Source organism: Drosophila persimilis, unplaced genomic scaffold, assembly GCF_003286085.1.
Source record: "Drosophila persimilis strain 14011-0111.01,24,50 unplaced genomic scaffold, DperRS2 tig00000124-arrow-pilon, whole genome shotgun sequence".
NCBI classification, from domain to species: Eukaryota; Metazoa; Arthropoda; class Insecta; order Diptera; family Drosophilidae; genus Drosophila; species Drosophila persimilis.
The window spans coordinates 2,725,660-2,741,171 of NW_020825294.1; the positions used below are offsets into that span (position 1 = coordinate 2,725,660).

A 15,512-nucleotide genomic window follows, 5' to 3' on the forward strand; every position below is an offset into this window, starting at 1 on the left:
GACATTTGGCCAACATCGTCCGATTATGCACCTGACCGAACACACAAGGCCCTCCCTCCTCCAGTTTTTCATCCAACAATTTACCAAAACAACTGAAGAAAAAAAAGAGAAAAACGAGAGCACAAACCCACAATGAGGGAAAGCAAGAGTGAAATGCGTAGCACATGCACAGAATTTTCTGAAAAACCAGGCCAAACAGATTTTCGTCTTTTTGTTGCGGCACGCTTATAGAAATGGTTGCAGTTTTTGCTGCCTCAGCTGTGTGGCAATTGTTGCGGCTGCCATTGAAAAGCCGTCGAGTGGAAATGAGCGAAATTTCCACACAATTAGTAGTGGAACGAGGCATGTGAAATGTAAGACATGTCTGTCGACTTGTTCTACATTTTGTCTTATTTTTCCTACAGAGCATCCTACAGCAATGCATATTTAAACAGTCGATATGTTTGTTCACCGATTGTATAAACATAGAATCGGATCTGTCAAAGGTTTGTTTAGAGTTTCAAGTATTCACTATTATTGAATAAGGAGAAGGTTACATCGGTTTAAGTCGTACAAATTCAGAGCTCGTAGCTCTGATTAGGATCATACAAATTAAAGGAGGGTTTACAAATAATACGCCTACTAAATGGATTAAAACCACCGAGAAGATGGAGCTCCTTTCAGCATGTAGAAAACAACGCCCATAAAAAATAACCAAAGTTAAGGTTCATATAAAAAAGGGCCTGCAAAAATAGGTGTCGGAAACAAAGGGGGAATCCTGCAGCGTTACTCGCCTTGGTCCCCCTTTGTTTTGCACACGGCCTTTGTGTGTGGAACGATTCTGGGGACGTATGCAAGTGGAAAATTCAATTTGTAAAAGTGCATAAAAGTAGCAACAGACGAGGAGAGACCAGAGACCAGAGCGAGAGCAGCGGTGCTAGGACCATATGTGGGGCTGCTCAGCGCTCTGAGTATTTGTTGTTAAACAAAAGCATCAGCTACTATTCCACGCCAGGAGGCAGCCAGTCCAACACCAATTCCCCCCAGCAGCAGCAGCTCCATGTCGGCCAGACCCCGACGGGCGGGCGGAGAGCTGTTTGCACATGCAGCAATAACAACGGAGGCTGAGGATCCCTAGTGGCAAGTGGCATAAACGTGAATGCAGCGCCAACATTGTAATTAAATCTGCGTCAACACGAAGGAGAGAGCCGGAGTGGGAGTCAAGGGGAACAAACGTAGACGACATTTTTCTATTCGCGTGCCTCTGGATGGGATTGTGTTTGTCTTTCAGGATGCTCACTTGTTGGCTCAGGCAGAGCGCAGGTCCAGCCTGGTCTCCACCAAGGTAAGTAAAAGTAAAAGCAATGCCACATTCGCTTACCTTGCCACATTCGGGACTGGATATCTTATGCTTTCCTCGAAATCCGCATATCACAATGGACTCAGGGATCGGCAGGCGTCCTTCTGCGTAGCAACACTCGGTTGACAACCGAAAGCACGGACTGCCTTGATGGCAAATGTAGTTTAACTTTGCAATCGCTCTTATCAAAAACAATTAAAAAGTGTCGAGCGCAGGAGAGCACATGACAGACAGAATTCCAAGGCTAAAAAAGAACGGAAGTAGAACTTTAGAATTTTCATTTATTTTGTTCAGTGTAATTGAAACAGTAATCAGCCACGATCTCAAGAGCAGAACGATTACTAAAAAACATTACTTAAAGGGATGGTTTGTGTCAGCCTCTGCTTAGCATTTGGAGGAATTTGCAAAGCCCATTCTGTCATTTCTTTTTTCTCGACTGCCTTTGCACAGAGCTAAGAAATGTATTTTCTTTCTACGTAATTCCTATTCACATACATCTTCTTTGAGTGATGTCAATTTTCATTGGGTGTTCACGCATATTTGAAGCAATTACGACGGATGTGAAACGCATAAATCACGCATACGCCCCATTGAACTCGTTTCCCTGTCCTCCTGACCTGACCTGATTTGCCTCGATTAGACAAACGATAAATATTCACTGTTAGTGCTCCTTCCCTCTGAAGTGTTTGTTGGCCTAAAAGGGTTAAACAACATCAGCCCAGTCTCAGTCCCTCTCAAGCTTATTAAGCAGCAAAATATTTTGATAAAGGTCAGGCAGACGAGGCTTTGCGAGCGGTGGTGGTAATTGCCATCCTGGACCAAGTAATATGAGTGGAAAGGAAAACCAACATGAGGACTAAGGACTGGGGACTGACGACTCGGACGAGTAATGGCCGGATGGAGGGCATAACTTAGCGTTCGCCAGTGTTGACGCTTATATCCTTTGGCGGCCACTTATCATAACGCTTAAGCGTCATCCATTCGTCTTTTGGGCCGACACGCACATGCGCCAGCAATTATGCTAAAAGCGTTAAATTTATAGTTTCCCACACTCGGTCGGTGCTGTCGCCTCGGGCCCTTTAGAATTTTTAACATGGCTCGGCCTGTCTGCATTGGCCACTAAATAAATGGCTTTTAGAGCACGCGTTAATGATGTTGATTGTGGCCAAGGGAGCTAACCGTGCACCCTTCGTCCCTGTACCTGCGTCGCCGTGTACCAGTGCTCGGTTCCATCCCCAGTCCCAGTCCCAGTCGCAGTCCTGGTCTCCTCCCAGCCACGATCCTACTACGATTCCATGTTTAATGTTTTATAGCTGCTCGAGAGGGGCAGACAGCACGTTCCTGTTGGTCTCTGTCCGGTTTATTTTTATGATGATAGATGGTCTGTGGTCCCGTATTTGCTGTCTCGCTGCTGCCTGTTGTTAAAAAGGATTTAATACCATATTTATTAGAGGTGTAAGTGCATGCGTGTGTGTGCCTGTGCATGTGTGTGGCATAAAGGTGTTGCAAATGCGGTGGCAATGCTGCGGCATTCGCTAATGGTTTGCATACTGGTTGGCCCTTAAGTATCTGATAACAAATGGACATTCAAGATCGTTTTGCCGGCAATAAAACAATGATTAATAGGGCATTTGCCAAATGTAACTATATTATTATGATAGCACACTCGTTTGGTATTCTTTTAGCTCTTTTTATAACATTTTTCCACCCCTTTTTCCTGTAGGTTTTTGAAAGTGTCATTGCAAAGTATTTAGTTGGAGACCAATTTAAGGAAATCCACTCTGCCAATATCTATGTTTCCAACAATATTAGGCTGTAAGGTACCACTGTCCTACGGTTTATTTTCATACACAACGATGCATTCCCAGAGAGCCGTGGAAATAACAAAACATTGTGCACTTAAAATGCAAAGCGAGCATAAAACCGAAACTAACAAAAACTCCAAAAAAATCCAAACAAAAGATGCCGAAAAAATTAAAGTGTAGGCAGAGCAGTGCATCGAAAGCTTCACAGATTCCCACAGAGGCTGCAAGGAAAAGCAACGAAACACACAAAATAAGAAGAAAAACATTTACAGGAAAACTCATCACTCAAAGACTGGGACCAGGACGGGCCAGTCCAGGCCATTGGCTACCTCCCAGCTCCCAGCTCCATTCCCGGCCAGGCGGTGCTCTGGAAAAAATACCACATAAACAATCCGGATGGGGATGGGTTGAAGGCGGGACTGGAGGCCAACCAGGAAAATGGTTTAAAACTCAATTAAAGTTTTAGCCGCAAAATAAATGCAAAAACGACGATGGCAGCGTCGACAGGAGGAAAAAAAAAATACAACAAATAACAACGATTTTGGGAGAGCCCAAAATCAAATCGCTGATTATTTGGATACCCTTTCTCGCCTCTAAGGTGGGGAAAGTAATTTTAGAGATACATAGAAAAGTGGTTTGAATGACAAAATGATTTGCAGAGATATCTGGTTATTTCTGTTGCTAAAGAGTATATTGAATGTCGTTTCATTTAAATTCGTTTCCAGAAATTACTTTATTTTATATAAAATATTATTTGTATTATGTTAGTCGTCAACAATTTGTAAATTGATTTTTAAATATCCATAAATATATATAATTTGCATTCTTGAAACTACAACTGTATGCAAAAGAACTTCTATTATACCAGACCCATATGCAAGTTCTTGAAAAGGTATTACCTTTTTATTGCATAAATGAAGTACATAAAGTACGCACAGAATGTGTTGAGCATAGTTTATTTATATTTAATCTAATAAATGTATTTCTAAAGAATAATTGTAAATATAACAAGAAGATTATATTGTACTTAAAGTTTGTTCTTTCTCACCAGCTAAAGGAAAGGAAAGAATGTTTCTATTTGAAATCCAATCACACAATTTCCTCTGGTTAGGGCAACCAGTGCTCGTATTTTCCTCTAGAATGAAATGCACAAAGTGCTGGCCATCAGCGCTTGCCACGCCCACAGGCATGCCAGCCTCCCCTCTCTCTAACCATGGCACTTTTGATGGCTGTAATTCAAATGAAAATTACACAAATGAATTGAATTTCCGAAAAATGCAGCAGCAGCAGCAGCCGTGGCAGCAGTAGAGAAGGAAAAACTTTGATGAGCCTCGAATTTGGTTTGGGAATGAGTGTAATGATTGTATGTGGGTATGGGGTGGCGGAGTGGAGGAGTGGGTGTTGGTACTGGAGGCAGTACGGGTGAGAGTACGGGTGATTGTGTGTGTTTGTTTGTTTGCGATTAGTTTACGCGCCTCTGGCGGGGCACTGCCTTTGGCAATGGTTGCACCTCGTTTGACTCGTTGTCGATTGGAGTGCAGTTGGACTAACGAGTTGCTCGAGTTCGACGAAGTTTGGTGAAAATTTAATGGCGCATTCTTGCCACACGCTGCCTGCCTGCCCGCCTGCCTCCCTGCCTGCCACAAGAGTTTGAATTTGTTTTATTGGAGCGTGAAATCGTGTTTTGTTTTTAATTCTGTTGTGTTTTTCTCTGATTTGGTAAGCAGCAGGAATGGGGCATGGGGCGTGGAGCATGGCGATTGGTGAACGGAGTGGGGAATCAAATCAAAGTGCCAGAATATACGTACGATTATACCTACCCACAAATAAGATAGTTGACGCTTTCCATCATACATATAATAGCCGCATCGGCCATCAGCCACCAGACACCAGCCATCAGCCATCAGCATAGATACAAACGTCTGCCAGCTAATTTGAATGCAGAAATGATATTAAATGAAGGCATTTAAGTGGCTCACGTGCATTAAAATGGAATGAATGGTGTGGCATTCCCCAAAATGCTGCACCGTGGTAATGAGTCATTACACATGCAACGCAAAGCGGGCGACGCACGGGCCACAGCAAACTTTTGCCACTGCCACAATTTGTGGAACGTGAATGTGGCTAAAATGCGGCAAAACATTAAGTTGAATTATGCAATAAAAAATAATGCAATAATAGTTGAACTGGCACATGCCCCACAACAGCCCCAAAAATTGGAGAGTCAGGAAGCGCCAGACCATTAGGGGTTCCTCTGAAACCTGGGAAACCCATATGGTGTATACAAATACAGTGCGTTTCATAGATGTAAGTGATTCAGCTATTGCCATGTAGTCTGCGCCCAAGTGATGGCATTTATTGTAGCATTATGTTGGATGTCCAACAACTGACACAAAATCATAGTAAATTTGTTTTTTTTAGGACTCGCTGTCTTATATTTCGTATACGCACTGTACTCGTGCATAGTTTTATGCTGTCCAAACACGGCAACAGTTTTTTCTTGTTCACCCAAATTAATTTTGTATTTCATTTTGCTGGAAATTGAGTTTAAGCGACAAACAAAAATTTCAGAAGAGCAGAAGGGGCAGAAGGGGGCGAAGGGTCGACTCACGAGAACGTTTTGCGAGAATTAAAGTAAAAATTAAAATACTGAAGAATGTGTTTATTTATTTAGTATACATGACATTAAATATATATGTGTAAATTGCAGCTTTCGAACACAAACAAGTCCCGATTTAGGGGCTAAGTATTAAAATGATGAACAACATATCTAGTAACGATACTGAAAACTTGGATCCGAACCATAGACAATGCACCCACATGGATAACCTGTAAGAGGCGTTCAATGAAAGGAGACATGTAGAATCAGTAATACGCATACGAGGGGGTTAATCAATAAAAGACTGATCCATACATACATATATCTGACATTTATTCATGACACCAACAAAATATAGTAGAAATGGAACATTTTTACAGTGCTTACGTTAATAAGAAATTCATTCGTTTTGCATTCGGTTAACATTAGGTATAATTTTTGAAATAATAATATCGAAACGGCTTAGTTTTGGTTCATACTCGAAACTGTGTGTGTTGTGGGTCAAGGTCAGGGTACTTGTGGTATCTGTGCCAACACCTAGCCACCAAACAAGGGGAACCGTGTCCAAACTACTTGACCAATGCTGTTTATGGCGACTGTGGCAGGCATCAAAGAGACATAGTTGAACAACAAATTTAGAAAACATTCGAGTTAATTTTGTACACATATAAAGTTGGGGGAGGTGGGAGTTAGGGAGGTATTAAGAGTGTTGATTGCACCAAAAAAATACCAAAAACTACAAAACATTACCGAAGCCTTAGGGGCTAACATCTGAAACGAGAGAGAGAGTTTTTCACTTGCATGAATGTATTATTGGAAGTATTTTTAGCCTCATTTACTGGCAGCCTCTACATGTATGTTTTGGTAGCTTGTTGGTATTTTCTGATCTTATCCGAAAAGATATATGTTTATGTATTCCCAAAATATTTACATGCCCGATTAATGCAGAAGTAGGAGAAAACAAAAAATAAATTCACAAAGCCTCTCCAGCATGGCCTCGCCATCACGTAGTACACGATAAATTCTCTAGTTACACAATGACACAATGGCAAATAAATGTACAGCAATGGACGGCAAAAATTCACATTTAGAAAACAGTTTAGCTATCGTAGCGCTCAGATGCCAACACCCAATGGACAAAATTGCAACACTTGAACTTGCCTCGCGGTTTGCACTGCAAGTGCTCTTTGATGTACTGGCAGGGGCACTGAAACTGCCCGCAGTGGCGGCCCGGCTCCAGGGGCGTGACGTCCACCAGGCCCCGCAGCGCCTCCATGCCCCAACGGGAGCCGTAGCGCAGAAACAGCTGCAGTCCGCGCTCCTACAGAGAGATCAGGGGTAGATCGGGAAATGAGAAACACAGAAGAGTAAGCAGATATTGAGATGAGATATTTGGGTAGATCGAGTGGGTTAGAAACTGGAGTGTGTGGTAATCGTCATGAATGGTGGATGGGTCATGTCATGAAAGTGCGGATTATTTAAATGCAATAACAGAAATGTGCTGCATACTTTCGGGATGCAATTTTAATTAAACGGTAAACGAAAAACGAAACTTAATCTGAATCTGAAACTGAAACTGAAACTAACTGTAACGAAATCAAATCATATCAAATTAATTGCTTAAAAATACAATACAATGACAAAACTTCGTGTGCTTTTGTTTTCGTTCTGCAATTTAATTCATTCACGCTAATCAAAACACGGAAAATTACAATTCTTGTGTGTACAAATCAGAGAGATTCTGCCTGTGGTTTCAGAGCCAGCAGCCCATGCAGTTGATGCCACAGCATTGGCGATGCTGCAGGCTAATTTTGATTTTATTGCGCAGCAATTCCTCCTCATACTGACAGGGGCAGATGGACGACTGCAGATGCCTGGGCGTTTCGTGGACTCCCGCCTCCTGGACCGTCCAGTCGAGGCGACGACGCAGGAAATCCTTGCCCCATCGCTGCAGATAGCTAAGGAAGAGCTCCTGGGCAAAGGCCTAGAGAGAGCAGTTAATAATTGGTGAGGTGCGTGAGTGGCAGCGAGAGAAAGATAGACAGAGGTGGGATCGAGAGGTTCGAGAGGGGATGATGATGAAAGAAGCAACAACTACCTGAATTCATATATGCATGTATGCATGTAAGATCTCCCAACCGACTGTACTCGCATGAAATCAAAATACTCGCTCACCTGCTTACGCGGCATCCTCACTGGCTGACTGCCCTGAATGACAATATCGTTCAGATCAATGTCCAGCTTGGCCTCCCAGCCCGCCTTGATGGCCTCGCCGCCGTTTTGCTCCGTGTGCTCCAGGAACTCGTTGAGGAAGCTCACGCATTGCGTGGCATCGAAGTACATGAAGCAGAGGTTGACCTTGTGGCACGAGATGCGGCCTCGGTCATCCAGCACCAGGAGTATTTTGTGACGCATCAGCTGCTTGTTGACCCGGGCCAGGCACTTCTCCAGGCCGCGCGACAGCCGCAGTTTCACCCACATGCACAGGAATATGGCCGCCGCATTCAAGAATAACCAGCCCACGCCCAGTGCGAACAGGGCCACGCCCTGCAGTCCCGAGAACAGCAACGCCAGCAGCACTGTGAAGGCGAACAGGATCCAACAGACGAGGATGCGCTTGTAGCAAATGTTGTACACGGTGAAGCGGTAATCATTCACCAGCGTCTCCATCGCATTCACATAGTCCTCCACTGTGAGCTGCGGGCGGCGATCGAGAGACATTAGATGATGGATAATTTTTCAATTCACTCCGCTTACCGTCAGACCCTGGGCCATCAACTCCTCCGGCACCAGCTCCGGACGAAATATTGCGGGCGTAATCCAAGGCCATTTGGTGTTGGCCGGAAGCAGTGTGACAATCACATCGCCATTCGCTGTGGTACATCATTGGGGAAAGAAATAGATATTCAAGAATTGTTGAGCTGGTGTACTACCCAAAAACGATGCAGGTACTTACCAAATCCCTCACGGATGCGACCCGTTGACAGTTCAATTGTGCGCATGCCGGAGCCCTGATCCATCGGTATGCTGGTGCTGCTGCTGCCATGGGCTCCGTTGCCGTTATGGTGGCTGGAGGACGAGGCTGGAGCCTGGACGGAGGAGGCTGAGGCTACCGTTGCTTTTTGGTTTATTAGCTGCTGGGGGTGTCGGGCCGGGGTGGAGCCGCTCGCCCCGCTGGCAACGTTGCCACTGACAATGCCACTGCCGGATGCATTCAGATTAACGTGCGTACTCTCAGTTGTCAAAACAGCGGGCGCCACATCCGGCGACGAGGCTGCGGCTGTGCCTGGTGCCGGGACTGGGGCTGGGGACGCAGCTGTTGTCGAGGAAACGGCTGGGCGCTGTGGAAATGCCAACAACAATGGGTTAATAGTGCTCTTGGCCTTAGAACGTCGAAGGGTCAGCCTGCGGCCGGCAAGCCAGCAAAGAAAATTATGCAAATGGGCAAAAGAAAATCAATTTTATTGATTTTTGATTTTACATTTTAAGCGCTGCAGGGCCGAGAGAGTCGTTAAAAACGTATCTATAAATCTGGCCACAAATGCGAGCTGCAAACATCAATTGCAATGAGAATAATTTGTCAATTTGCACGTACGCGTTTGAGAGCTTCATGGCCCCTAAATAGATTCGCCAAGGCAATCCACTGGCTTCAAAAGGCGGCCAGCAGCTGTACAGCTGCACAGCTGAATTGTTCAGTTTTTGCTTGTCCCAATACGCGTAACATAAAACTCTCATTCGAGTATGGCCATACACTAAATCTAATGAATGTTTGTGCAATAAAAAAACGTATCCACGTCTAATTGGAATTACCGGAATCTGTAGTTCTTATCTCTCTTCCGATAGCAAAGACAAACAAAAGATTCAGGTTTCAGGCACATATTTAAACATTTATAACTATTTATGCCGGCTCCAAAACAAACTACAAAACACTGATAAACTAAGATAAACAAGTTAAAGCCCTAGGAACTTCCTGAGAGTCTGCAGCATCTACTTAGTGGATCCGCAAACATTGATATAGCTCTAGATTATAATGCGGCCTAATTGCAATGAGTCGGCCCTGAGCATATAGAATCGATTTCATGCTAGACTATTCTCTAAAGTATCAAGGCCAGTAACAAACAATCAAAAAAGTATATCCCATTTAAATTAAATCCAGTAATTTAGGTAGCTACAATTATATTCCGAAAATACTACTATAACACAAAATATACGTATTTTATATGCCAATTTTCACAGTTACACGAAACCACCTTAAGGCCACAGGCTGTTAACGGACTCCAATTGCAAATTGCAAAAAAATAAATTATACAAATATAAATATTAAATATTTACTTCGGAGAAACAGTAAACAAAAGAAGCACCGGTGAAGGTGAAATGTTTTAGCAATCGCTCGTGGAAACGGAATATGAATTCGGTTTATCTTTCGTTGTGGCGAGGTATATGGGAGTGGAACATTGCGAAGATAAAAGTTCAGAACTTTCAAGAGAATTCTTTGTTATTATTGAAATGTAAACTGATCTGAATAAAACCTGGCATTCTTTTATCGGTAAAATATAGGCGAAAGTCTGGTTAAATTAACAGAACAAACAGAACTTCAGAAACACACAGCTACTGTGACGTGTCACTTATGTACCTACCGAAACCCAATACAATCATGACTACATCGAGTCAGAGTTTATCACCGGATGGAGCGCCCCTCTGGTACAACTTCTCAGCCAGGGTCTACTACACTCGGTAGAACCTCATTTGTCATGCGAGAAACGTTCCCAAAAACAACACAAAAGAGAGTTTGAGAATCAAAAAACAACTTTTCATAACAACTCCATTAAGCGGGGACAGTAAAAGTACAGTGGACACTGACTTAAGGGGAAATTTTACTTTTTCTATTATTTATTATTATTTCCAGTCAGTTGAAAGATTAAGTTGTCCACAGTAGATACCTAGTAGAAACTACATAGATATTTCCCATTAATGGAACAGCTAACACTCATATATTCTGTTGGACAGAGAATTCACTGTAACAACCCTGTTTGTCTCTGTTTGTGCGTGATGGAGGGGGAATAAGGGCCAAATGCGCATTGGAATGCGTTTCGTTGCGTTTGGGTCACCCGCACGACAGGGAGAGAGAGTGCGAGAGAGCGAGAGAGCCAGACCGCGGAGAGAGAGCTACTCACCTGGACAGGTGTTGTTGTTGTTGTCGATAGTTGATTCGGACTGCGCGAGCGCGCCCGCCTGTTGTTGTTGCTGCTCACAACCGACGGCGGCGGCGGCAGAGCTAACTTGTTTTGCCGCTGCTGCGGCTGCGGCGGCTGCTGTTCTTGTTGTTGCTGTTGCTGTTGTGTGGCATCGCTGCCGTTACTGTTATTATTTTTTTCACTGCCGTCTGCCTCATCATCGAATTTAACCCAATTTTTGTGCGTCTGTTTGTCGTCATCATTCTCATTGAGGGACACATCTTCCAAAGGATGAGTTTGCTGCTGCTGCTGCTGCGGCTGCGCCTTGGAGTCGTCCATTTGGAATGCGAATCTCTCCAGCTGAAGGGGGTGCGGAGTGGATCGGGGCAAGGCGCGTGTCTTGAATTATTGGCAAACGTGTGGCCTGGCCAATGCAGCAGCGTTTTGTATGCGCGTTTTTATGGCCTGACGCTTACATAACCTCAATATCAATTCACACCTGAGTTGCTGCTGTTGCTGCTGCTGCTGCTGCTTATTGTCGTCTGTTTCTCTCACTCTTTCGTTTCCACTGCATAACGCGCCGCTTACGTGTTGGCCGCTCGCCCGTTCACGTCGCACTGCTGCGGCACACCCAGCAACAAAAACCACTCTCACGCAAATTATTCAGAGCCGAAAGCTCGGCTCGGCTCAGCTTGGCTTAAAGGCGCGCTCAGGCTGCTGGCGGTGCTCTGACCTGTTCCGTTCTCAAGTGTTCCCGTTCCGCGTACTGTAAGCTCTGGCCACAAGAGCAGAACTGAGCGCTCACCTGTTGCGGGCCCCCAGCTTTAGCGGAGCTTTCTCTCGCAGTCTTTATCTAGCGCGCTCTCCCACTCTTCATAGGTTCATTCATTAGAGTATCTGTTTGTATACCCTTGGAACAAGAAGGTTGCATGATTTTATCCTTATATTTGCAAAAAATGGCAGCAAGTTTATCCTAATCCAATGCAGAAAAGACTGTGGTATAGTCCTACTAATCGGATCACTAATTGATAGATGTTGCAATACAGAAAAATGACCGACTTTAAGGCCATATATATATAACTCAGATATATTGTAATAGCAGATCTGACATTGTCACCATACATGTAAAGGGTATCTAAGGTTTCGGCACCTAGCCATTCCTTTTTTGTAGAGTTTCGGTTGTTTTTTTTTTATGGCTCACATGACAAGTTTTTGTCTTTCCAGTATTTGTATCTTCTCCTCTCCCACTTGCATCTCCCACTCTATTTCTGTGATTCACAATTTGTTTTTGCTGTTGAATGATCACGTTTTTATCTTTGCATTCGTTTGTTTGCTTGTTTGAAGATCTCCGCAACAGAACATTTCGCAAAGAGAGCAGTGTGTATCGTGTATCGTGTATACAACCATCTCCATCCTGTCCATACGCTGTCTCCGATTTCAAGACCAATAAACACTTCTTATCAGCCCCAATGGGAGGGTGCAATGCGCCCGAACCAAAGGTATCGTTCAGATACTGTTTGAGTAACTTTTACAGCTAATGCGAGTATTACTAAATCCGCAAAATAAATAAATTTTAATACGAGTGTTTCTTTTTTGTGCAATTATTATTTGTGGCTTTTGTTTTTACAATATTTATCTTCATTTGTTAACCCTGTAATCGTAGAACGATCCTATATAACAGAAACATGAGCTTAAGTCATGTACAGGAACCAAGCATTAAACGCAAAAAATAAATTCATGATTTTTGTATAACAATACGTTCTGTCCAACTTCTCTAAAATTTCTAAGCTAAAAGCCTTCATAGCAAGTACAATTTAAATTATAGGTAAAATCAGAAATGTTCCTTGGCTACCAAACATTTGCAACGCTGTAAAAATATTTGCTTTTTTGTTTAGGGAAATACCAAACGAAGAATGCAATTTAAAATCAATTTGACGTTTGTTATGCCATTCAGTGGGGTCGGGGCCGGTGCCGGGTCCTGTTTTCCATGTCCCCCTTTCGATAAGCGGAAAGGCAGAAATTTATGGCCATGGTGGATAGGAGAGGCGGATGGCTGGACCGCATAGTTTACGCCTGGACGGAGCAACCAACATTTTTTGGCTTGAATAAAATGTAAAATGCAAGGGCCCACAACATTATAGTGGCAATTGTTCGACTGGGCAGCCACAGAAAACTTTTCTGCCCATAAATTATGCTGCAAAATTATTATATAAGCGGCCAGTGTCGAACAGTGCCAAAGAAATTGGCCCCCGGCCAACACAGACCCAAGAGAGATAGACACAGAGGGTGGGGCGGAAGGAGCAAGAGAAAGCGAGCAGTGTGCCAACTATTGGGAAAAGTTGTTAAGCAAATTATGGCCTGGCACCGAGGCATTGGAAACTGTTACGCTCAAGTTGTCCGCATGTGGGAGGGAGGCCAGGAATGGAGCATGGAATGCTGCTTCAGATGGTCATCGCTGAAGGAGCTTGAGGCCCCTGACTAGCTGAATGGAGAAGGTTGAAACACTTGTCAGTTCTTAAGCGCTGCTTCAATAATGCATGACCCTTAAATAAAACACTAAATTCACTCATTAAATCTTTCCGTCGAATGGTAGTTCAGAACTCTGACCCAATGGCATCGCAAATGGCATTTTCCAGCGTAACGTCGACATAGGAATGGATGGTCTACAGACAGACTAACAGACTACTGCCTACAAGGATTTTAAGAACAACAATCCCGAGAGACCCCAAGAATAGCGCCACGAGACCATGGGTATATATATTTCACCACTTCTTTGAAGATTGTAAGTGACTCGCTTTCAGATCAGAGGGATCTTCGAGAGACAGGAATTTCCTGCAGCAATAAAGCGACATTTTTAATTATAGTCTGCTTCCCGTAGATACTTGCTTAAAACGCCCCAGACTGCGGTAATTCAGTGTGATCAGAGCCCCATTTTCCATTCCCACAGCTTTCACGTACAATAAGTCATTTCCATTAAGCCATAAATCGCTCAACAGCCCGAAAATCCTTTGTGCCACGACGAACTTTGCTTCAATTTGGCTAAGTCTAAGGCAAGCCACAAAAAATGCAACCTCAGCCGATGGTGGGAAAGGCTGAATGGGGGGGCGGAGAGTCAGTCCGTCCGCCAGGCATCCAAGAGTCTAATTAGGCCAAATTAATTGCCTGCGCTTTTGACACTTGCGAAGAAGACTGAACCATCGGCCCATCGCAGAGTCAACAAGACAGCTGCCGGGCCCGCAACCAAGTACAACACTCAAAAGTCTATTTGCAAGCAACCGCCAACCGGCCCTAAACTCTCTCTCTCTCTACCTCTACGAGCTCCTTCCCCTCACCACTCGGGGAAAGAGTAATGTTGGCAATTTGTTGGTCGTCGTCTTATTAACCCGCAACAGGAGACAGAAGACAGGAGACAAGAGACGAAGACCAAGAAGTTGGAGGCAACTTTTTGGCAAGCGCGAGAATGTCCAACGGGCATATAAATTAGCTGAGACTGAAGTTTCTTGCCCCCACTGCCACTGCCACTGCCACTGCCACTCCCTCTGCCTCTTTGCTACTTGCCTCTTGTATCTCCTCTCGGCTGCTGAGAAGGCGGGCAAAGTTTTGGCATCAAAAAATGTTTTCAAATTAAGCTAATTTATATTATATAAACACGCTTAATGAGTGCCCTATGAAGGCGGTAAGGGGGAGGGCGGAGGGCGGAGGGCGGAGAAGGGAGAAAGTGGGAGCCTATGGCTGGCCGCCCCATAAGTTGTATGGAAAGCAAGACAAAACAAACATATTTCTCCTGGCATGCTGAACATTTTGATTTGCCTCGTCCACCTTTCAAGTCCCTTTGAAAATGGCAAAAGTTTTCCAACACCCCGTTCTCGTTGCTGTTGTTTTTGTTGCTGTTGCTTTTCCTTCACAGTTGGCTGGTGAAATTAACGTGACTTGCATAACGCCCCAAGGCATGCAACGCGGCTGTAAAGTGTCGCCATCATGGCCCACCATCGGCATTTGGGGCAGAGCAGACCTTTTTGCTCCTTAGCGCTTCTTTGGCACCAGAACTTCTCCGGCTGCTGGGCGAAAATAAAAACAAAATGCAACTGGGGAAACGTGTCACAAACTTTATGCCCCTGCCCCTGCCCCTGCTCCTGCCCCTGCCGCTGCCACGCGTCACGCACGCGATTTTCGCTTAGTTGTTTGTCACTTTGTCGCCGCCTTTCTCCGTCACACCACCCACTCTATCTGCAGCTACCGCTCCAGCTCCCGCTGCTGGGAGTCCTGAGAAAAATCGCACTGGAAATTAAGTGACTTGCCGTTCCCGGGACGGAGCAGCAGCATAAATTAGTATGCCGAGATTTGAACAGAGCCGAACCGGAGCGGGCTCCAAGCGGGAGTAATGCAGCTGCAGTTTCAGCTCCCAGTAAACTTGCAAAGGAAACGGAAGTTGATGCAGAAACAACGTGTCTAATAGCACGGAATTTAAGCCAACAAATGCCAACCAGTTTTTGCAATAGAATACTTAACCATGAAATTGAAATGGAAAGGGAAAGTAGGTCTTTCCTACTTTTGTTCCCTCACAACCAAGCATTGAATGCTTAGTTTATCAAATA

General features: G+C 44.4%; 1 protein-coding gene across 6 annotated transcripts; it reads right to left on the reverse strand.

Moving 5' to 3' along the window:
* Positions 1-4,164: 4,164 nt before the first annotated feature.
* On the reverse strand, positions 4,165-11,661 carry LOC6593864. 6 transcript variants are annotated; one of them, XR_003408604.1, is made up of 7 exons: positions 10,918-11,661; positions 8,700-9,084; positions 8,501-8,616; positions 7,919-8,440; positions 6,905-7,064; positions 4,965-5,073; positions 4,165-4,373 (listed from the first exon to the last, which is right to left on the reverse strand). XR_003408604.1 is itself a non-coding variant. In XM_026987618.1 (6 exons), the coding sequence occupies exons 1-6, from the start codon at positions 11,254-11,256 to the stop codon at positions 5,915-5,917; spliced, it is 1,581 nt and encodes a 526-aa protein (XP_026843419.1). In that variant the 5' UTR covers positions 11,257-11,661; the 3' UTR covers positions 5,792-5,914. The 6 variants fall into 6 exon arrangements, 5 of the variants coding, with proteins under 5 accessions (XP_026843419.1, XP_026843421.1, XP_026843420.1 ...); XM_026987618.1 differs by lacking the exons at positions 4,165-4,373; positions 4,965-5,073 and adding an exon at positions 5,792-5,973; XM_026987620.1 differs by lacking the exons at positions 4,165-4,373; positions 4,965-5,073 and adding an exon at positions 6,056-6,339.
* Positions 11,662-15,512: the final 3,851 nt, after the last annotated feature.